At 55.0% G+C, this 22922-nt stretch overlaps 7 protein-coding genes across 7 annotated transcripts; 3 read left to right on the plus strand and 4 right to left on the minus strand.

Moving 5' to 3' along the window:
• Positions 1-2204: 2204 nt before the first annotated feature.
• On the plus strand, positions 2205-2826 carry CGCA056_v007506 (putative 3-hydroxyisobutyrate dehydrogenase; the record flags this gene model as incomplete). The annotated part of the gene is made up of 2 exons (XM_037322754.1): positions 2205-2250; positions 2312-2826. The coding sequence occupies 2 exons, from the start codon at positions 2205-2207 to the stop codon at positions 2824-2826; spliced, it is 561 nt and encodes a 186-aa protein (XP_037179275.1).
• A 1055-nt stretch (positions 2827-3881) lies between these two features.
• On the minus strand, positions 3882-4938 carry CGCA056_v007507 (uncharacterized protein; the record flags this gene model as incomplete). The annotated part of the gene is made up of 2 exons (XM_037322755.1): positions 3882-4207; positions 4257-4938. 2 exons carry the CDS (start codon positions 4936-4938, stop codon positions 3882-3884), a joined length of 1008 nt encoding a protein of 335 aa, XP_037179274.1.
• A 3611-nt stretch (positions 4939-8549) lies between these two features.
• Positions 8550-9599, plus strand: THR1-1 (Trihydroxynaphthalene reductase; the record flags this gene model as incomplete). Its single annotated transcript, XM_037322756.1, has 3 exons — positions 8550-8661; positions 8810-9347; positions 9401-9599. 3 exons carry the CDS (start codon positions 8550-8552, stop codon positions 9597-9599), a joined length of 849 nt encoding a protein of 282 aa, XP_037179279.1.
• A 425-nt stretch (positions 9600-10024) lies between these two features.
• Positions 10025-11002, minus strand: CGCA056_v007509 (uncharacterized protein; the record flags this gene model as incomplete). Its single annotated transcript, XM_037322757.1, has 1 exon — positions 10025-11002. The coding sequence occupies one exon, from the start codon at positions 11000-11002 to the stop codon at positions 10025-10027; it is 978 nt and encodes a 325-aa protein (XP_037179278.1).
• A 2024-nt stretch (positions 11003-13026) lies between these two features.
• Positions 13027-15919, minus strand: vpr-14 (Minor extracellular protease vpr; the record flags this gene model as incomplete). The annotated part of the gene is made up of 4 exons (XM_037322758.1): positions 13027-14792; positions 14850-15051; positions 15148-15732; positions 15803-15919. The coding sequence occupies 4 exons, from the start codon at positions 15917-15919 to the stop codon at positions 13027-13029; spliced, it is 2670 nt and encodes an 889-aa protein (XP_037180229.1).
• Positions 15920-19679: 3760 nt separating this feature from the next.
• LIP4-3 (Lipase 4) lies at positions 19680-21382 on the minus strand (the record flags this gene model as incomplete). The annotated part of the gene is made up of 2 exons (XM_037322759.1): positions 19680-20942; positions 20999-21382. The coding sequence occupies 2 exons, from the start codon at positions 21380-21382 to the stop codon at positions 19680-19682; spliced, it is 1647 nt and encodes a 548-aa protein (XP_037180230.1).
• A 942-nt stretch (positions 21383-22324) lies between these two features.
• On the plus strand, positions 22325-22807 carry BOL3 (BolA-like protein 3; the record flags this gene model as incomplete). The annotated part of the gene is made up of 1 exon (XM_037322760.1): positions 22325-22807. One exon carries the CDS (start codon positions 22325-22327, stop codon positions 22805-22807), a length of 483 nt encoding a protein of 160 aa, XP_037180231.1.
• Between the last annotated feature and the right edge of the window lie 115 nt (positions 22808-22922).

Genomic DNA, 22922 nt, shown 5'->3' on the forward strand with positions numbered 1-22922 from the left:
CCGAACTTTCTCGATATTCGTGAGTGGCCTTGGGATAAAAACTGGAGTTGGCTCGAGTTGCAGCTTAGAGGCTGGGGTCGAGGTTCGGACAGGGGCTGGATTCGGAATTGGCTTGATAGCTGGCTCAGGAACAGGCGGCGAGTTGCCGTTTCTTGTGTTACCGTGTGGCTCTGAATGAGCTAGCCTATTGCCGTCGGGTCGTAGCATCTCAACATCATCTTCTTTCTGAGGGCCCACCGGGGAGTGGAAAATCACATCTCCCATGCGAACGAGCTTGTGCATTATCCAAATCAACCAGACTCCAAAACGAATGCTGGATTTCATATGTGGCCTAGAATGAAGCACATGTTTGCGCCACTCCGTCGAGCCATGCGTTATACCGTTAGGGTAGTCGTGAGGATTGCGTCTTGAAGGCAAGTCCATGGATATGTGTATTCACCGCGCCATTCCACCGCAGAAGACCAAGAAGGCCATTCCCACCACAATCGCAATGAAGAGCCCCAAAGGGATCTTGCGTTCATGGTTGAAGGACGCGACGCCTACAATTGACCCGAACGTAGCGCCAAGTAGTGCGCTGAACAGAAAAAGAAAGAAGATTCCGAAACGAAGGAAAGCCAGGTTGGCGCCGTATTCGTCGCATGACATCTGAGATTCAGACATTGTTGTAGCTCTAAAGAAGCAGGGCGACTTCGAGGAAACGATGGGGATGATGTTGACGAGAATATCTCACGCTACTATGTTGGTTACGTTCGATGACTCCGCGACGATGTGCTCATCTGTGTATGTTCACGGACGCTTCTCATATGTCGTATCGCGACCTCTCTGTCGCACCTGAAGAATCGAATCGTATGTTCAAGGAAGCTTCGTATGAAATGGGTTGTTTTGGATGTGACACAGAGACCGACACATCGAGGCGCTTGCATTCGATTGGCGCCCTTTTCGACTGCGTTCCAGAAAACATCAGTGTCTTTCATGGGGAGCACTTCGATCCTACCTAGATTGTGTTTAGACTCAGACAGACAACGGTATGTGATATGCAGGCTTAAGGAGATAATGAAAGAAAGGCGTTCTACTTACCCAATGCCAAACGCACAACGGACTTTGTCTCACTACACAAACGCATCACCCAGTAGCTGGTCATTAGCTCTTTCTGAAAACCTGCCAACTCATGAGCAACCTCCTCTGGCCGGCAAGATACAGTAAAACTCAAGATACATAGCAGCAAAGAATGTATTTCATACCACCCCATATTCTGACCGACACTGGGTTAGACCATAAAACAGAGACACTAATTGACGTTCGTCAGGAACCGCAAGCAGAAAAGCCAGAATTGATTTCAAAAATATGAAAAAGATAAACCCGAATGATTGTGTTAAGTCAATCGCAGTGAGGATTTGAGCCTCACGCGGGGGTCGAACCCGCAACCTTGAGATTAAGAGTCTCACGCTCTACCGATTGAGCTAGCAAGGCGGGCTTGCATTGTTGACGACGAGCGAAAGATCGAAACTGAGATACTCGGCCTGGCTGCTGTATCTTCGATTGACGCTTCAAGACTTACAATTCCCATGATTCCTTGAGTGGTTGAGCTACAGTGGAGTTCTCTAATTGAGTCTCGCATTCTTCGAACTTTATTTTCGCTTGGTGTGTGACGTTGCCCACACCTCAGCAACTGCTTCTAGCCGCCGTCGGCCCCCGTCCACCAACAAATCAGGGCATATCCTTGTGAAGACTTGCCCTTGTTGAATAATATCTGTTGGCTGACGTCAAAAACTGTTCGGATGGTATTTGACTTGAACTATATTGACCGTCAAGACATCCCTGTTGTGTAAAGCTTCATGTAGGTTCCGACTTGGTCTCGGTCGACAATGAGGCAAACTAGCTTCGCGCCCTGTGCCGATGGACCGCCATAATTTCACAGCATCATGGCGTAGAAAAGCATTGATGAAGTGCTCGAAACTCTCAGTGAATCCGCATCTATCGGATCTACAACTCAAGTACAACCTCCGCCGGAAGGCAACCGTAATCTCCGATCCCGTTGTCGGCGAAACCTTAACGGAAGATCGGTGCTCGGAGTTATCCCGTTTCTCCAGATCGCCACCTAGACGTGAACTGGACTGTATCGTTGATCAAGTATGTAAAGCAATGTGCTACCTCCAAAAGCTATTCCAAGACAATTCTGGAGCATTTCATTCTTCACACTCAACATGTCTTCCTCACAGGTTTCTCTTGCTCCCAGACTGGGATGGATAGGTAAGCCCACCGTTCATGGCCATGCAGATTTTATTTTGGTACAGGCACTGACAGAGGCCAGGACTGGGATCCATGGGCCTGCATATGGCTTCCAATTTGCAGAAGTATCTGTCAAAGAAGCAGGGCCCAAGTCTTCGTTACTATAATCGCACCGAGTCCCGTGGTGACCCTCTAAAACAGCTAGGGGGCACTCCATCAACCATCCCTGACTTAGTGTCCAACTCTGACATTGTATTCATGTCCTTGGCTGATGATTCTGCGGTTGAATCTGTGCTGGACAAGATTCTGGAGGTTGGCCAACTGAACAATAAGATAGTTGTTGACACCTCGACCATCCAACCTTTCTCGTCGGCGACGGCCAAATCAAGACTGCAGGAGAAAGGCGCAAACTACGTCGCTGCCCCAGTGGTTGGAGCCAGTCCTATAGCTGCGAAAGCACAACTTTTGTGGATCTTGGCTGGAAAGGAGAGCTCCATTGAGGCCGTACGTCCTTACATCACCGGTGTGATGGTAACGGGCATTGTTCCGAGAGGCGATGACGTTCGTCAAGCGAGCTACTTGAAAGCTGTCGCGTAAGTACACTGGCGTTCACACGCAGAAGTCTTTGTTGGAGAAAGACCACTATTGGTCGACCTCACTATATAGCAACACCTTGTCAATGGGTATGGTAGAGGTGGTGGGTGTCGCCCATACTCTTGGTGAAAAGGCTGGGCTGGGAACCAAAACCGTAGAGGCTTTGCTGCAAGAGCAGATTGGTCCGGTCGGGTTGATGGTTTCGAACCGATTGACGTCCGGTGCTTACATGCCTCCTCGGGGCGAGCGGCCATGGTCCCCTGCTACTAACGGAGTCGCAGCTGGAAGGAAAGCTCTGCAGAGCGGTACACAGCCTAAACTTCTCTCTCTCATTCTGCAGCAGCTGGAAGAAGCGGTGGAATATGCAGACGCGGCAGACCGACAAGTCGATGCTTCAGCGATTTATGGAGTTATTAGAAAGGATGCTGGGCTCTCCTTTGAGACGGACCAAGTCAAAAAGAGGGATGGTTCTATGTAGAAATATCCTACAGATTCTATCAGTCGGGCAAAATCAGGCGTAGTCAAAGCCCAGTGCGGTCTTTTGGATTTCAAGGTTTTAGGTTAGATGAGATGTATTGGAAAGGAGGCAACCCGCAATTTTGGTAGTCATCACTTACAGTCATTCGAGTATCGCAAGTACCGCATGATCATGTAGCAGACCATCGACCCTTGGCGCATGATGTATTCAGAGGGTGCAAGTTGCCATAATGCGGAAGTACTATCAAACTATCTTATGTGTCGAATATGCTGTGAAACGCGATAGAATACAACCTAAGCGATTGGCCACGGGAATTTGGAAGTTTAGCCAAACCAGTCGGCAATCTGACTTGGCAAAAGAACACGTGAGCACGAAGACCTTTTTTAACAGACCATGACATGCAGCATGTATGACCATCACGGCCAGTTATATACATGTAAGCTAGAGGATGACGATGATCCATAGGCTCAACCTCGCGCATGTACCAAGATGGAAAGAAATAGTGATTATTACCGGAACACCTCGCTTCTTGAGAACTCTAGCCTTTTTCTAACAAACAATCCGACATTCGACATTATCATTACTTCTTGCTCGTAGGCGTTCCATCCCCAAGTTCTGCCAAAGGGGCCTTTGGCTCCTGTGGTGGCGGTGGTGGTACCACCGGAGGGTAATGCTCAACGCCGTCTAACTCGCTGACTGTATGCAGCTCGGGTACGCCGACAGACGAAGGATTAATGTTTCTTGCATGAGGGGTATGGCCAGTCATGGAGCTGACGTTGCTGTCTGCATATGTCGACATGCGCTGGTTATCGATCACGGGTGAGGCATGCTTCAAGCCGTAGTACGGCGAGTGTGGCGGCGAGGTCGAGGCGTAGGATCCCTGGACGTTAGTCGTGGCGAAGGATGCTTGGGTGGTCAGTCATGATCCTTTGGAAGAAGGTGATGAGAGGCTTACATCGGGCCGGGTCATACAGACGGGGGCTGCGTGATGGATCATAGGGTGAAGGGCTGTGTGGCGATGAGGCGAAGCCCATCTCGGGATGACGGCCGGGAGAAGCGGGCTCCCAGTTCGGCTCGCGCCTTTCGTTGCGCTTCCGAGCGTGCCAGCCGCATCGCCAGACGATGGCGATGATAACGCCGACAGCAACGGCAGCTCCAATCGCGATACCTACGATGGCTCCCGTCGCGAGACCACCTCCTGACACACTATCCGGCGTTGAAGTCGCAGACGCGGATGCTGAAGGGGTTGGTGAAGCATCCTCGCTGGCGACGAAGAATGCTCTTGCACTGGAGTCTTTGCTCAGTGTGGCCGGGATGAGGTTGTCTACCGGGCATAGCCCGTCTGTCTCGTTGCATGGATTCGTCGCGCAACATCCGATGAACGGGAACGTGTTCGTGTGTTCGTTCTTGCAGGTCCACCAGATCTCTTTCGCGGGTCTCGGATCGTCACAGCTTTGCTCCTGGATATTTGGGTAGACGTCGAGACTGAAGGACGATACCTTCCTGTCGTCAGCCGGGCATTCTCCGCCGTTGGCGCATGGATTCGAAGTACAGCAGCCGAGAAACTCTTTCGCGCTGCCGGTGCAGACGTAGAACTTTCCTCCTCTAGGACAGCTCAAGTCGCCGCTGTGCGCCATGCCGATGGTGAAATGAGTGTGGTCCTCGATAGATGTATATCGGAAGCAGGCGTTCCCCTTCTTTGGTTCTTGTGGTGTGCAGAAGAAGAAAGATATGAGATCAATTTCAAACCCTGACTTGGGAAAAGCTGGCACGCATACTTGATTGTTAGTCAAGACATCCCGTCTGAGATGTATATAAGCGTAATTGAGAGAGGGCCCACAGGTTGGAATGCGGACCAAGCCACCCCAGCTCGATCAGCTTGGCTTGCCCGGGGGCATCGTTCGGCGACTTTGATCTTCAATGGGGTGGTGTTACTCGGTCCAGGACAAGAGAAAGCTCGTCAGACTGTGCAGGCAGACGGATAAGGCTGTCGCTGTTGCCGCAGGGCGAAGGATGTGCCAATATTGCGCTTGTGGGGGTTCACAGCCTCCTTTTGGGGGCTCTTGGGGGTAGGCTTTTTGACGAGCATGTGGAGACACAAGCTCACTACTTGGCATCATCAAGAGACTGGCGTTGGCCAAGACTTCGAGTATGCGGGCTGCGGAATCCGGTAAGATGAAGGGCATTGCATGAGCTCCCAAAACCACAGCGGCGGGATTTCTTGGGCGTTTGGGAATTGGTCTCACAGTGTTTGCCATTCAAGGCTGCATTTTCATTGAATAAGAGTGTGTGTGTGGGATTGCACCCAAGCCGCGTGGAGGGGACTGAGACAGATCATCACGAGGGGGCTGGCTTGATTAAAGGGTGCCATTGTGAGACCTTGACGTGGAATGATTTCATAAATGGCCTTGGAACAAGACCGAAGAGCAAACAATATCCTTTGCGGGCGGGTGGGTGTTCTGCCGGCTATCATGCTGTTGGAGCCAGGGTTGTTGGTTCGAGGTGTTTGTTGGGTGGCGGGGGCTTTGCTCTTGCAGTCTGCACTTTGTAGGATCGCCTGCGGAGGACTTGGCTGCTCAGCTGAAGTATCTGAGATAAGCCCAGCCTGGTTTGCGGTGCAAGCTCTAAAAATACGAGAGAGTTTGTCATCACCGCAAATGGGACGGGTCGCCCAACGGAAAAGGCTGCTGACGGTGGTGCTGACGGGGAATCCGAACTTACGAGTAGGGTGCCTTTGTGCCGACAGCACACCACCACATCATAATACGGTATTTTGCCTTTGTGACTGTCCAGAACCAACAAGAAGCGACCCCAAGCAGTGTGACCAACATACATGCAATGAAGAGATTGACCCAGGGTCTGTTGGCACGAGTTGGAAAGTGTTGCGTTTGAAGAAGCGATCGGGAACGTTTCATGATCAAATAAATATCCTTCAAATTTCGCTCGCTGGCCCCCTTGCTGCGGGTTTGACCCCTTGCGTTTGCTCATGGCAGCCTTGGAAAAGTGGCCTTGATGAGGGCATCGCGAAGACCGACGTCGACTGTGTTGTGCATGAAGGACGAGGACCACCACCAGGCAACCATTTTGCGTTGCATTGTGACGGCCCCATACTTTTTCGAGGGGCGAAATCCAATAAATTGTTTGAAATCCCATTCGACTGACTTATGGAGAAGAAGCCGTTCAGCCGCTTTCCACGAATCGTCCAAAGATGTAGGCTGTCAAGTATCACGACGAACAAAAAGGTTTCAGTAGATGCCGATTCAAACAAAGCTTTGCTGAACGTGTCATCGTAGACGTGGCCAGTCACACTTTTGTGGGCATCAACTAGATCTCTGCGACGAACTACACGAAGATCATTATAGACATGGTCGGGGTCAATTAGCAGGCCTTGAAACAAAGTAGTAATCCGATGGCTGTCCACACGTATTCAGCGCCCGCGGAATAGTGGAAATTGGATATACAACCATCCGACCACATGAGACAACACCGATGAGTTGCCGGATCGGGGTCTTCCTCCATGGGTCGGCCTGGCAGCGCCGTCCTCTCAGCCGTAGAATACGAAACTTTCGGCCCGGGCCACGAACGCTAAGTAACACAAATACGGCCTTGGCTCGGGATGGCCTGGGCTCCACACGTCGCTTGGGATGGCCGCGTCGCTCATGGAACGAACTGGGCCGGGGGATGGGCTGCTTCCGGGCCGGTGTCGAGCAAGTCTTGCCGGTAGGGCTTTATGCGGCAGCCCAGGTGGCGGGTGTGGCACCGTCGCCGACAGGATTTTGGAATCTTTAGACGGCCCCATTGCCGACGAAAGGATCGGAATGGGATGCCGGACATCAGCATCCACCCCGAATCCTGTGGGGGTTGCGGAACCGTTCACTCGGTAAGTTGAGGCCCGATGTGCCTTGCCAAGGGTGCCGTTCACACATGAAATTTGAAGGCGGTTCCACTGAGGCCTGCGATCATGAGACGGAAGCTGTAGCATCGAACCTTGACAACTTCACATTTAGGACTTCATCCTCTTGACATCGTCACATTGAGTCTGCTATTTTCGTTCATGAACCATCACCAACTGAGATCTTCACGGCCGGCGAGCGGAACGCTGCTGGAGTCCGGACTGCAATCTGCAAACGCAGTCTCATCTGCGGATGTAGCACTGATCCTCTCGGACGACGTTGAGACTCGTGGCGCCGCCATGTTCTGCTGTTGACCGGCAACGTAAGGCGTCAATCCTACGACGTGGTGATCCGTGCCGGGATGTGGAGGTGAGCCCCGGGGGACCCCGGCCTCTCTTCAGTCCTGGGACCATCGCTTCCCTCCCGAGGGAATCGGCCCCATCCGCTCGCGCATCGGATGCTGCATTCGTCGGAATAGCGAGAGAAGCGCGAGTAAGGCACGCGAAGTTCAGGAGAGAGACCTCAAAGAGGGGCATCGCGCCGAACGGAAGAGCGACCGGCGTCGTGCTCAAGAACAAGCCCAAGGGAAGCCAATGATGTCTTTGGGATAGAGCCCAAGACCGAGCAAAGGGGGCCCGTCACGGTGGAACAGTCCGCCAGTCCGCCTTGGCCTGCGTCCAGGGCTCGGTCCGGGCGGCCTCGTTGAAATAACTTCCTGCAGGAAGGGTTGCGTGGGAGCGAGGTTAGGTTGCGTAAGGTTGGCTGCGTATGTACACAAGCGGCGTCTATCCTTAGAATGTGGATGCGGCGCCAAGGGACCGGCCTGACTTTCACGAAATGGGGAGCACGCAACGCTAGCTCAGGGACGATCAGCAGAAAAGAATAGGGATGGACTATGTGGCGCTCACTCGGCTCTCGCTTTTTGGTGCGGGAAGCGATGCGTTGGTCCAATGTGGCCGCAGACTAGCGACCGAAATGGTGTCGTTTCACGGACGTCCGAGAAGCGCACGTCCATGTCCGGCGCTCTCTCCACGGGCCTCCGGTGCGACGAACAGGCTCAGGCACACGCTTCTGTCTCCTGAACCACGGTGCGGTCGGTCGGGCGATCTCGACGTTGTGATGGAGACGCGGGAAACAAACCGACGCCAACACGCACACGATCAAACATGTCAACATGTCGTATTTAATACCCAGGTTTCCGTCTCCCAATCCGGTTCTCGAAACAGCTCAGCAGAACTCAATCACACTCTCACTCAACAACCAATCGACTTCTCCTCGGTCTATCTCGACGATACCTTTTCTTCAATAACAACACCATTTCCCCGATTTAATCCAACCTCTTCCAATCAGTCAAAATGCCTGGCCTTACCTCCGAGTCTAAGGGTTCCAAGTACGACCGCATTCCCGGCCCTCTGGGTCTGGCGTCTGCGTCCCTTGAGGGCAAGGTCGCTCTCGTCACCGGTGCCGGTAAGTCCATCTGATACTTCTTCTATCCCCTGGACGGTGCATACCTCGATTGCCGGCAGAGTTTAGTCATGGCTTTCGTGATGCATCTCGGGGTCTAGTTCGTCCGATCTCGTGGTAAGGTTCATGCAACTAACACTGGCTGCCACAGGCCGTGGCATTGGTCGCGAGATGGCTATGGAGCTTGGCCGTCGTGGTGCCAAGGTCATCGTCAACTACGCCAACAGCGCCGAGACCGCCGAGGAGGTCGTCCAGGCCATCAAGAAGTCCGGTTCCGACGCCGCTTCCATCAAGGCCAACGTCTCCGACGTCGACCAGATCGTCAAGATGTTCGCCGAGGCCAAGAAGATCTTCGGCAAGCTCGACGTCGTCTGCTCCAACTCCGGTGTCGTCTCCTTCGGCCACGTCAAGGACGTCACCCCCGAGGAGTTCGACCGCGTCTTCAGCATCAACACCCGTGGCCAGTTCTTCGTCGCCCGCGAGGCCTACAAGAACCTCGAGGTCGGTGGCCGCCTCATCCTGATGGGCTCCATCACCGGCCAGGCCAAGGGTGTCCCCAAGCACGCCGTCTACTCCGGATCCAAGGGTACCATCGAGACCTTCGTCCGCTGCATGGCCATCGACTTCGGTGACAAGAAGATCACTGTCAACGCTGTTGCCCCCGGTGGCATCAAGACTGACATGTACCGGTAAGCATTCCCGACAACCCATAACAGACTCTCCAGCTCTAACATCATCTCAGTGACGTCTGCCGCGAGTACATTCCCAACGGCACTGAGCTCGACGACGAGGGTGTCGATGAGTACGCCGCTGGCTGGTCCCCCATGCACCGTGTCGGTCTTCCCATCGACATTGCCCGTGTCGTCTGCTTCCTGGCTTCCCAGGACGGTGAGTGGATCAACGGCAAGGTCCTCGGCATCGACGGTGCCGCCTGCATGTAAACTGCTACCTAATACAATCGGAGTTACGGATTACTGGGGCGGGTATTAGTAGATTGGATCACCTGTACATCTTAGACTAAAGATACGGGATTTATAATCAATAAAGGCGTATGCCTCATTAGAAATTAGCACATATTGTCTCCGATCACTGTGAATTCATGCTGCCTAGCTCATAGCTATCAGGTCTATAATTATCGTCAACTGCTAATGAGTTCTTATCAAATTGTTTTCTTTTTATCAACCTTGTTATTGCAATCTCTATTACCATGGCTAATCATTGTTATGTGGCTTTCATGGTCGTATTTATTCAATCGCATTCGCCTCGATAGCGAAAGTCTTTTTTCCCGTTATGAACTCCTTGGACATATGTGTCATGACCATATGATTTGCATTCTCAACTCCAATAACTAAATGGCTGGCAGCGTTTATACGAGAATATAACTAGAGCCATTTCCAACCTCTACGAGGTTTGGCTTCGGCAACTTCTGCCCAGTCTCCCTAGCTTCCTCCTCAAGACCATCGTCCAACGTCAAGCGGCCGTGGTTAAACACCCAACTCAGAAGCCCGGAATACTGGATCTTGTCGTCATGAGTTCCCAACCAGTACTTCGGCTCGCTCCTTCTTACAATCTTCAACCCGTTTGTGACCCCGAGAGTTGTGCCTTTCTCCGTGAGACCAGTCTTGTGAAGCGGGTGTATCATCGCCAACGCACTCGCCTCCGGATTCGCTTTTTGTGCGGCTTCGACAGCATCCGGGTCGACCCCGTGCGGAGAATACAGAATCACCTCGCTCTTTCCATCGGCGCCAGTGAAGCTGATGACCATGCAATGGTACAAAACCGGATACACAGCGCCCTCGTCTGGGATGCGAAAAACGGAGAGCCAGCTTGGTATTTCGGGAATGCTGGGCCACGTCGTGCCTGTGCTTCGCACAAAGTCTGGTATGACGACAACGTTATCGAAGTGCTTCCACGACGATATAACCGCTGCCGGCTCCTTGACAGCAAAGACCCTGGTGCTAGCATCGAAAGTCCGCAACGTCTCTTCATGCATATGGTCGGCGAGTATGTGAGTGACGAGAACCGCGTCCAGCCACGGTTCGCCCTCGTCTTTCGAGCCACCTGCCGAGGTCTCAATCTCCTCGACCCAGCTTTCAATCCCGGCCAAGCTGTCGAAGGCTTCCTTGTGGGGGTGGCGCAAGCGGAGGATCCACGCATAGATGTTCAAGACATCTCCGACGAGCCAAGGGTCCTGCAAGATGTGGTAGAATGCTTTGCCTTTTCCGCCGGCTGGTCGAGGAATTGATATGAGCCAGGTGTTGTCGCCGTTGGCCATCGTCATAATCGGCCTGCGCTGAGAGGACTTTGCCGAGGCCAGCTTTTCGATAATTTCTTTGCGCTCCATGGTGTTTGGATAGAGTCGTGTGGGCCCTAGCGGTTCTTCGAGAGGTTATTGAGATGGTGGTTCGTGAACACGCGATCGAGGGCGGGGAAGGTTTAACTTTAACATGGTCGAGTGCATATCGTGGCGCAACACGAAGCTGACGTAGCACGTACTACGCCACTACTGATGATCCTACCTTTGAGAGCTCGGGTTCTATTAGAGCTCATGTAGGATTTTAGCGCAGACCATTCGAAATGTGTGGCTCAAGGTCATTCACAACTATCGCGGTGAAGCCCATTTGCCGGGTCGGACTCGAATGCAGCCTTGGCGGGGTCGTTTTCATGCTCGAGATTGGTCAATTTCACAAAAAAGGAACGTTGGCGTTCCGTCTAGACGATTAAAGGGATGGCTGTTGGCTGAAGGATTCAAGATCTACATATGGCTGTACGGAATTGGTTTGGCATCTAAACGCCCACGAGCAGGTTGATACCTGTTCCCCCCGGGGCTGAGATGTCTCCCAATTCGTGAAAATTGCGATGCATCTGAGGCCCAGTCTCCCGACAGTGTAGTTAGTCACGACATGATTCCATGTCATGCAGACAATTTGGCGTCTATTGCAATAAACATTGACGTACGCCTGGGCTTTACAGCCGGATTCTGAACCTTCCACGAACGCAATTCCCGTCGACCATCGATTTAGTACCGACGTACCGTCATGCATCACAAAATTAATACAGGTCCAGGCCATAGAACCAAAGAGAAAGCAGGATAACGCCACGTAGAGTCCATGGTCATACCGATGAAGTGGACGAACCGGTGGAGGCCCTGAGGTGACAATTGAAACCTCGGCTGACAAACTGTCAGGACCCGGACTGTTGGATTCGGTGTACCGAAAATTCCAGGCCATCGTTCCAGATTCATATCTGAGTTGCCTTCCATCATCTGGTCTTCGCAAACACGCAATATCACGTCAAATTTCCCCATCGAGTAATCATGCGCTCCCTAATTGGGCGTCTGCAAACTTTCTTTCACGGGACTTTTACCAAGGTGGTGCTGCCGACTCGTCCGACAGCCGAAACCGAGCCGGCAGAAGATGGGACGCATGAGCCGGAGCCAGTAGTCGGCATGTGCCCCATGAAGGGTGCCCGATGCCGAGCTTGGGGACCGGACCCAGACCATAACAGGAAGTGGTTTCGACTCGAATAAGTCCCGGCCAGTGGCGGCTGCACTCCGTTTGGGCAGTGAGACTGGAGCTCCGTTCCCGCCACGTCGGCGTCTGCATCCGACTAGACTAAGTCTCCCTGGATTGTAAGTCCGATGCCATACCAAGTATATGATGCCGGCTTCTCGATATATGACAGGGATAGTAATTCTCAAAGACACCCCCAGAAGACTACTATATCCCAAGGAGCTTGTAAACTTTCGTTTTCTCAAACTTGCCCCCCTTCCATCACATCTTCGCATTCTTCATGGCTGACATCGAGAAGGGTTCCGAAGCTGAGCAAGAGGCCCAACCGAGCATGAAGCGAAAACGGACCGCAATGCCGTATACGGGCGGGGTTATTGTAACAGCTTGAAAAGAAGGCAAAGTTACAACAAGCTATCCCTGCATCGCAGCGAAGTGATTCATCAGTGAAGAATGTACAGATGGAAATCGGACTTTGCTAGCAACACGAAGACCAATCGCCCACCTCGCACAAATCTAAGCAACTTGAAAATACGTTACACACATGCGGTCTACGTATGGTAACGACAAGAGTGCATGTAGCAACCACTGCGAACATTTCGTTAGGAAAGAAGACGAACAAGAGGAGACAGACATCAAGAGCCATCGACGGGGGAGGGTCTTGTGTAAGATATGTTAACAGCTGATGCATTAACCTAACGGACGAATGATTTTTAAGGTCTTTCACACCGCTACAGACGTTCAGGCTGAGGACACGGAATCATGAGAGATACCAGACAATTCTTTAATTCTTTCTGATTCAAAAGCTATTCACAAAAAAAGGGAAAATGTCGTAGAGACATGACTATTATCACATTATCTAGAACCAACGTCTCGCAGGCGCAGTCTGGTTAACACCGCCGTATTGAATGCGGAACGGCTGCGTCTCAGTGACATCGTACTCCTCCAACCTCGACGCATCGCCAAAGACGCGAAGCGACTTGACGGCGAACTTGTACTTGCCCGCGGGGGCATAGGTACCATCATCGAGCTGGCCGTCCCAGTTGACGGAGAAGACGCCGCGCGAGACGTACAGGTAGGGGAAGGAGCGCGGCTGGCCGATGGTCTTGGTGCCGAAGACCTCCTTGGTGATGTTGGGCGGGCAGCTGGTGAGCGGCACGAGGTCGGCGCGGACGAAGGGGGAGCCGAAGGCCATGTTGACGGCGAGGGCGGGCAGCACGGCGTCGGTCTCGTTGGCGGTGCCCGGGGGCGGGAGGATGTAGGTGTAGTTGGAGGGGACCTCCTCGAACTCCTCGGCCTTGGCGCTGGTGGAGGTGGTCATGATGGCGACGTCGAGGGTGACGTGGCTGTGGAGGCTGCCGGCGATGCCCTGGTAGGGGAGGATGAGGCTGGTGCCGTCGGTGCCGTTGAGGGCGATGTAGCCGGACCAGACGGGGAGGCGCTCGGCGACGAGGCCGGCGGGGGGCGTCGGGGTGACGAGGACGGTGGCCTCGCCGCCGGCGGGGACGGAGACCTTGTCCTCGCTGAAGGCGAGGGTGGCGTACTCAGCGGAGAGGTCATTGGGGAAGGTGGCGGGGAAGAGGTCGCCGGCGGCGGCGAAGGTGTAGGCGGTGGCGGCGCCGATGTTGCTCAGCTCGTAGGTGACGTCGGCGGAGCCGGTGTTCTTGATGGTGAAGTTCAGCTCGGGGATGAAGTTGTCCGTGTCGTTGAAGGAGAGGTTGGAGACGCTGAGGATGGCGGAGGCGTGAGCGGCGTCGTAGGCCTGGACGAGGCCGGCACCCTGCTGGGCGATGGGGGCGAGGAGCTCGCCGAAGCCGGTGCCGTCGTTGAACTTGACGGGGTTGGCGTTGGCGGAGAGGACGTTCTCGATGGTGGCGGGGTCGAGGGTCTTGCGGACCTCGGCGATGAGGGCGACGATGCCGGCGGTCTGGGGGCAAGACATGGAGGTACCGGAGAGGACGGCGTAGCTGCCGAGGGCTCTGGGGTAAGTGCTGAGGACGTTGCCTCCGACTGCACCGAACTGCGGCTTGGAGTAGGCGTCCCAGTTGGGGCCCCAGGAGCTGAAGGTAGAGACAGAGCCGCCGGTGGCGTTGTTGGCAGCCTCGGTGAGGACCTGCTCGGCCTCAGCAGGGTCGCCCATGTTGAGGACGACCTCCTGGCCGGCGGCGAGAGCCTCGAGCCAAGGGGCGGCGTTCTCAGGGGGGGTCATGCCGATGGCAAGGATCTCAGGGACGGCGGTCACGGAGACGGAACCAGCGCCGGGGGCGTTGTTGTACAACATGATGTACTTGGCACCGGCGGCGGCAGCGTTCTGGGCCTTGGCGACGAAGGTGCAGGTTCCGCGCTTGATGAGGACGATCTTGTCGCTCAGGTCGGGGGTGCCGGCAGGGTAAGCGTCGCAGCCCAGAGCCTCGGTGGAGGTAGAGTCGGTGCTCACAGCCCAGAGGGGGAGGGAGACGCCGGCCCAGGCATCGGGCTCACCGGGGGTGTAGGTGAAGTTCTTCTCCTCGCCGCCGGCGATGGTGTAAGACTCCTCGATGAGGACGGCGGGGGTGATGACGTTGTCGAAGGAGGCGATGGCGGTGACGTGCTTGCCAGAGGCAGCGGTGGAAGCAAAGAAGATACCTGCAGTTGTTCTTAGCATTGGACATTCCAAAATGATTCAAAGAAGGCATCTCATACCCTGATCACCAGAGTTACCAGCGGAGACCGTGCAGGGAACGCCGGCATCGACGATTCTGGAGACGGTGGCGGCCCACGGCTCATCGGTCCAGCCAGAGGGACCACCGATGGAGGCAGTGATGATGTTGCTGCCGTCCTCGAAGGCGCGGTTGTAAGCGGCGATCAGAACGTCGTTGCTGACCTCGCCCTCGCAGCCGAAAACCTGATTCGAACAGTCAGATCGGAACTTTGGTAATAAGATTGTGGGTCACATCCGGCAGCCGGATGATCATTGAGCAACCACGTTCATATCACGTACCTTGTAAGCACCAAGAGTGACACCGGGGGCGGTACCGGTGAAACCGAAGGGGTTGCTCTGAGCGGCAATGATGCCAGCAACGTGGGTTCCGTGACCACCGCAGTCCATGGGGTCGGGATCGGGGAAGTGCTCGTTGTAGCCGTCGTACGCGTCGCCGACGAAGTCGGTTCCGTAGCTGACCAGACAGTCGGAGCCGAAGCAGCCGCCGAGCGCGGGGTGGAGGTAGTCAATGCCGGTGTCGATGACGGCGACCTTGATGCCCTTTCCGCTGACGCCGTCGGCGTGCAGCTTGTCGACCTGCGTCATGACGTGGGTCGAGAAGACGTCCTCGCCCTCCTGGCGCTTCTTGAGGTCGATGTAGTCGCGGCCCTGCTTGCCGGTCCACAGGACCTCGGGCTTGGGGATGCTGTACGTCCGCACGGGGTACATGGCCTTGACGGACGGGAGCTGCGCCAGCTTCGCGGCCTTCTCGTCGGCGGTGTCGAGGTTCTTGAACTGCAGCGACGCGCCCTTGAACAGGGAGTAGGTCAGGTTCATGCGGGTGATGGTGTCGGACTCGGCCTCGGCGAAGAAGTCGGAGGCGTCCTGCGGGTTTCATCTGTGAGTAAACTCTGCGTGGTTGAGAGCATTACGAGGGATTGTGTGAGTAGCTTACCTGGCCGTCCTCCAACTCAACGATGAAGGCACCGGGAACGGTCTTGGGGGAAGTCGACTTTCCCTGGACGGCGGAAGCCGCCGCAAGAAGCGGCAGCAAGAGACTGCTACGAACCATGATGTCTGGCTGACGGATGACCTGGGTGAGACCGGAGCTGGCGAGGGAAGAAGCATCATGAACGCTGCGCGCCGGGGGGCACAACTTTTATAAGTCCATCTGCACAACGTCGTATCGCAACCCGTACCTCGGCGGTGGGGGGCTCAACTGGCCGGGGACCTGAGCAAGACAGGCCCTCTAGCGCAGGCGGACCCTCCAGAGAATCAGTCCATGGGCCATGTCGTTGTCGTCATGAAATGAATGGGGATCCAGACGCTTGCTTGGCCAGGAAGGTGGAGGATTGACGGGACAATGCGAGCGAGCGAGCCATGCAGGTCGTCTGCAAAGACGCGGTGCCAGTTGGTGGCACGCGATAGCGTCCTGGGTAGGTCTGTATGCTCAAGCAGGGGTTGAATGGGATCACGGAGGGAGCTATGGCCGGGTTGTCTACCCAATGTTCCAACATGGAGACCTCAAGCAGGTCTCGCTGCAGAGGAGAGGCGACATCCCGGCTGGGACATGAGAAATTGCAGGGAGCAATGTGCACAGTCTGCGCTGCTGCAGTGCGTCGCGACGGAATGCGACCGCGCAAAGAAGGAAGCAGAGAAAAAGGAGAGCCTGGCCTGGCGATCAGCAATATTAAACGATGCTTTCTGAGCTGCCTGAATGAGGCTCCTTAGTGGTGGAGGGAAGCATGATTGATTAATTAGCCCTGGTCATTGGGGCTTTCTGCCCAGATGGCCTTCCTATCTGGGTAAGTGTCTCCGCATCTCGTTGGTGAGAGTTGAGAGAGAGACAGAGAGGTGTTGTTGCTGTTCGAGCTGGGGTCCCTGGTCCAAGGCACAAATCAAGGTGGACCGAGAAATGGTCACTGCTTCTTTACGGGAAACTTGAACGGGCCAGTTGGTGGCGAGTTCGCCGTCGGCTGATGCAGGCTGTCTTTTCTATCGCTGGAGGGCGATTGGCAGACGCGGGAGATCGGGATGGGTTCGTTGGAGAGATCTCTGGGCACAAGCCGAAGCGGCGCCACCCTTCTTTGTGTTCGTCTCGTCTTTAGGTTGTTGACCGTTGAGGGCGTTGGAAGAGGCGCGGGCGGACAGGGCCAGCCATGCTTGTTGCCGACGGCAAAAGGACATTGGGGCAGGCTTAGTGCCATCGGTTGACAGCGACAGCTGTGATATCAAACTGAATTGGCGTCCATCAATTGGCTGCCAGGCGTTCGTCGTTGGATGTTTGTTCGCTGCGAGCAAGATTGACGGGCAAGGGACCTGCTCCTATCAGGATTCAGAAAGACACAATCAACATTAGTCGTCATCGATTGTGACCGTCCAGTTTCTCATAAACCTGAGACCATACGACACGGTGCCTGTGATCCTCTGTTCGAAGATGATGGAAAGTTACGCCCAGAGCCAAGAGGCCAAGGCAACTCGACTGCCGTGGTAGCAGTGCATCGCGGACGCTGTTTGGTGCGTACCTGAATGGCCTCGTGTTGTGTGGAGCTTCAGGTACGACGGCAGCATCCACGCGGGGACGGACATCCTGGCCGTGATGTGGGATCGGGCGATTGCGTTGGACGTGGCATGTGGCACGTCAATGGCAGTGGAGGTGCTGCTGCTGCTCCTTACAAAGCCCCAGAATCCAGAGTTCAGAGTCCAGATGAACAGGAAATTGGTTTTTAGGTAACCGGGCGCAAAGTTGGCAGAAAACAGAAGGTCGTTTGGCCCCGATTCATGACGGCCGAGACGGTCCAGTTCAATCCGGCAGGCCATCTTTGCAGAGGAACCTTTGCTAGCCGCCATCGCCTATTCTTCCGCATCAATAGACCGGTCCCCGCACAGCGGAAAGGCAAAGTGGACGACACGGTGGAGGGGGGGATGAATGATGGGAGGGAAGACGAAGACGGCTCTGGAAGGGCTGAATGAGGGGGCGACCACGGCCCATCATCCCATCATTCATGGCTGCCCCCGTCCCTTCTGAGGCCTGCCATCCGATTCACCTGCCGAAAAGTCGATAACGCGGTGGCCACAACCCCGGCCATTGCCCGGACACACACAGAGAGAGGCTCGCGGGATGTGGACGGTCGACGGGTCTGCAGAGCAACGCTGCACGGCTTAATGTAAATTTGACACCACTTGGGCATATGGATGAGGTCGTAGTAGAGGCATGCTGAATGTTTTGCATTCGATGATGAGGGGGAAACTAAGGGGGTACAGCGTGACACTACACGGCATGTCTGGCTCAACTTCCAAGAGCACACAAGACGGGACGATGCGACCGGAGGTGGAGGTCGCAGGGGAAACAAAAGAAAGACGGCCCAGTATTGATACGCCCGGACCACCGTCTAACGGCCTGTTTGTTTGCTTTAAACCGAAAAGGGGCTGAGCCCCTGTTGGCTCTTCGGGGGCGAAGCTGGGCATCGAGAATAGGTCGCCGGTTTTCATGACTTTCCGAAGTAAGCTTCGCACCGGACTGAGCAAGTTGACGAACTTTTGATATGCAGGTTCCGAAATGCGTGGTGAATGAATGGCCAATTCATTTATGTTCACAAACCCACGAACGGGCTCTTGTGAGGTTTCGGGAAGGTAAACAGAATGCCATTTCCGCGGCGCCATCCACTCCATTAACCTAAAAATTGCATTGAGGGGCTCACTGACTCTGATTCTGCCGGGGGCAATCGGAAGATCGCCGGGTATTCCCTACCTCCAAGTGGTCAGCGCTGTTAGCATTCCATCACCCACGAGGAATTGGTTCCGGCGGTTATTGGTATTTAACCTTAAAGAGATTCTTAACTCTGTTCGCCGCGGAACACGCGAGAGGCTCGGAAGCTAGGTTTAGGCTTAACTTTCTCGACCTCGTGCGGTGCTTTGCTGCCGATTCAGCACCATACCTAGACTTGCACCTGCTTAGGGCCAAAGAGCCTGCAAGACATGATCAATTGAAATGCAGGAGGTGCAAGTTTCCGTCGCAAGAAGAGCTTCATCCAGAATTTGTAGAACGTAAGTTTGGCTGAGTAAACGGGCCACGCCTTCAACTGTCGGTTCATTCAAGACATGTTACACGCCGATGACTTCAATACATGTCTCAACCGGACGCTATTCAACCCAGACAAGGGTGCCAGAGACAGCATTCCCCGTAGCACTCACATCTACATGAGAAAGAGCCGGAGTTCTGAGAAGACAATGCGACGATCTCCAATGAACCCCGGCACAGAACAGCGAGAAATGTTGGGTGCATGCCAATCCCCGCGGTAGCTGACCAACCCAGCGTTCTGGGATGATATGGAGCTGTGCCTTACAGATGCCACCGTCGTAGCCCGGTCCGCTGCGTGCATCCGCCGGCTGGGCATTCTTGGTTTTTGCATGGCAGAACAGGCCCTGAAAGGCTGGCCAAGAGGCAAGAGGGTGGATAAGGTCAATATGCTCCACTGAAGAGAAGCATGGCAGACGGAAGGTTGGTCGGCGGATTCCATATCGCATTTTATTCTGACGACCTTTGTTCTGTTCGTGTGTTGCTAGTGTCCTATGAATTCACCCAAAGCTGCCGGAGGGTCGCTCGTAGACGGTCGCCACTCATGTACCCAATACATTCCTCCACGACGTCTGAGCATCATGAAGACGGGACTTCAGATTGCCGCTTGCTGTAATGAAGATATACAACCTTTTAATACATCTGTGTTCCGAAGATTCTCTGAAATACGGCAAATACATATGCAACGGGTATGAATTGCTCTAGAGAAACATCTTTTGACCTCTCCAAAAGCCCAAGCATCTATGACAATCTATCATGCAAGTAGCTCCCTCGCAACCTCGTATGAGTTGATGTACTCAATTCCCTCTTTCCTCCAGGTATCATCTTCCACGAAGCTGTTGCTAGCATTCAGGACCAGGTTCTTCGGTGCCGCGAGGTCATACTTTGGCCAGTACGGCAACAGCCCGTCCCGTTTCGTCACATTCCCAGCCTTTGCATTGGGATCCAGGTCATTGACGAACCTGACATACGCCTGCCCAATGCCCCGTGCCAGCTCCAGGTGGCTATCGTACTCCGGCGACGGGCCCAACAGCCCACTGATGTTCTGGAAGCTGAACGCGACGTTGTCAAAGTGCTGCACGCCGTCCAGCTCAGCCCTGTTCCACAACCGCTGGTCGAACCGGTAGCTGTACACCGGCTGCCCCGCCTCGCCCGCGTACAGCTCGCACATCTTCCGCCGGCCCGAGATCATAACCAGGTCCCCGCCGATCGAAGCACCCCGCCGCCACTGCAGGCCCTTGGCCGGGTACACGGAGCAGTTCCAGATGGAGTGCGGCGGCTGCGTGCACGGGTCGTTCGGGTACAGCTCGAACAGCTTCCGGATCGTCGGCGGCGAGAGCGCGTAGGAGCGCCAGAACATGAACCCGTTGAGCAGGTTCTGCTCGGTGTCGGGCTTCGGGCTGTTGGGGTTGAAGTTGATGCCCTCGTCGCTGTTGGCGCCCGTCAGGAGGGGCACCTTGACGTACTTGCCCTCGCGGATCAGCTGGCTCGGGTACCCCGTCAGGAAGTCGCCGTCGACGAGCGGGTTCCAGACCTGGCTGGGCTTGGCCGCGAAGAGGTCGTCCTGGCTCAAGCCGCGCAGGCAGGCGAGCTGGTCCTTGGCGGTCCAGCAGCCGGTCGTGCGAGTGAGGTTCTCGACGGGTACGGTGTAGTAGGCCAGGTCATGGACCTGCGCGCCGGTCGGGCCGCCGCTTTCGAGGATCGCGGCGCGGTAGAGACCGTCGTCGCGGCCGTCGTAGCTGAAGAGGTGGTAGGCGATGGACTGGGCGCCGGCGCTTTCGCCCCAGATTGTGACCCGGTCCGGGTCTCCGCCGAAGGCGGCGATGTTCTCCTGGATCCACCTGAGAGCCAGCCTTTGGTCGAGGAGGCCTGCGTTGCTGGATCCTTCGGCTAGGAGAGCCGGGGTTTGGAGGAAACCGTACATGTTGAGACGGTAGTTCATGGCGACGCTGATGATAGGCTCACCCATATTCTGGCTGACCTTGACGATGCCTGACAGGTTGTACTGAGGGTCCGCCTGATTGCATCGTCAGTCAAACTTAGGACAGTGTCAGTTGAAGTTGATGAACTTACAATAGAGCCCGTGTACAGACCACCTCCGTATATCCAAACCAAAACCGGCAATGGCTTCTCGGGTTTCCCAGCAGGACGGACGACGTTCAGCGTCAGGCAGTCTTCCGACATGTTGAAGGTCCCGCGGTACTGCATACAGCTGTAGCCTTGCTGTGTCGCATCTCGGACCTCATCGAAAGAAGTATTGAGGCTTTGAGGCCAGCGGTATCTGAGCTGACCGACAGGAGGCTGGGCAAAGGGAACGCCTAGGAAGGCATCTTGGTCCCAGTCGGAGAGATGTATGCCCCTGTATGTGCCGTTGACCACCTGGGCCGTAGGCTCCTGAGCAGCCACAGCCCGGAGGCAGGCCAAAGCCGCAGTGGCTAAACAGTACAAACGCGTCATTTCAAAGAGCTAGAAGCAGCCGCCTTGCCTAAGAACCCTTCTCCTCATGAATCCATCGCTCTCCCCCTTTTATACGGCCGACAGCGCGCGGACATGCCGCTGCGCTGCTCATCAAGTCGTGGCCGATCCACAGGAAAAGCATCGTTGGCCCCTGGCGTGATTGGAGGAAAATGAACAACCGCAATGAAAAGCTCATCGTCCTGATTAACCAGGGGCCGGAAGAAATAAGCGTCTACCGTCTGGGGTAAATCATTGGGGAAGAATGCGGGGGATGCGGGGGACGCTGTCGATGGCCTATGAGCCGGCCGGGGAGCGATCTCGACTTGGGGTTGAGGGCCAGGGGGCGGACATTACGAAGGACAGTGATAGGCGTCATGGGCTTTCGATAATGATTTTCCGGCACCGCGAGGCGAGTTGCTGCAGGAAAGCGTCTGCATCGAGAGAGAGAGCCGAGGGTCGGACGGAAGAATTGAGGCCATTCAGGGTTGCACTGAAGTCGGGTCTCTGACGGCCAAAGATGAGAGCCTGCTGAAATTTGTGAGCTTGGGCTTGAGATATATGGTGCAGGCTGTACGATCTTACCTTGATGATTGGTTATCTGTGAGCATGGCTGCTTCTTGTGAAGGCATGTGATTGAGATGAGTTGACTTGGTGGAGTGGTTCTCGCGATGAGACGCCTGTGAGTGAGACACCGTGCGTCTGGCGACACACTGTCTACGAACACAGTACAGGCCGGCTAATTGTCGGATGGAGACCGCCCGCTATTGACGTCAACCGAGCCGAGCTTAGAAATTTGGGATCAAAGCTTCCGAGTCTTAGCTCCTCGTCGGGAAAGTCAATTTGACATCAACGGCCTCAACATCACGACCCCGCCAGACGATTGCGTTTACTGCAAGTTCCAAACATTATATATACGCAGACTTTCGACTCAGAAACCTCAATATGCTCTGCAGATCGTGCCGACGCGCAATTGCGCTCTCCAAGCCCGCAACAAACACCCTCGTCGCCAGGGCTTCCGCAACAAGCTTCCCGATCGCCGCGAGAACATACTCCTCCTCCGCTATTTATCCTCGAACGACCGCAGTCTCCTCCTCATTTGCATGTCAATCCGCATCTAGATTGAGGTCCGCGACACTCTCCAAGCGCACCTACTCCTCCGCGACGGAGACCGCACCACTCGAGAAGCCCGACCACCTCGATGCCGCCGAGTCGACGATATGGGACAAGCTGGTCGCTGAGTTCTCCCCCTCAGAGCTCATCGTGCAGGACGTCTCCGGCGGCTGCGGCTCCATGTACGCGATCGATATCACCTCGGCCAAGTTCAAGGGCGCCAACATGCTGAAGCAGCAGCGCATGGTCAACGCGGTGCTGGGAGACATGGTGAAGCAGTGGCACGGCATCCAGCTGCGGACGAAGGCCCCTTGAGCTGCGTTCACGGACGGAATGATATACAATGACGGAAAGATGGAATGCTGCGGCGGCATGATTGTACTATAAACGGCGGTGTACGGACATAATTATACCTCAATGGCAACTCCCC

Source organism: Colletotrichum aenigma, assembly GCF_013390185.1.
Source record: "Colletotrichum aenigma strain Cg56 chromosome Unknown KSG_Cg56_contig04, whole genome shotgun sequence".
In the NCBI taxonomy this organism is placed as follows: domain Eukaryota; kingdom Fungi; phylum Ascomycota; class Sordariomycetes; order Glomerellales; family Glomerellaceae; genus Colletotrichum; species Colletotrichum aenigma.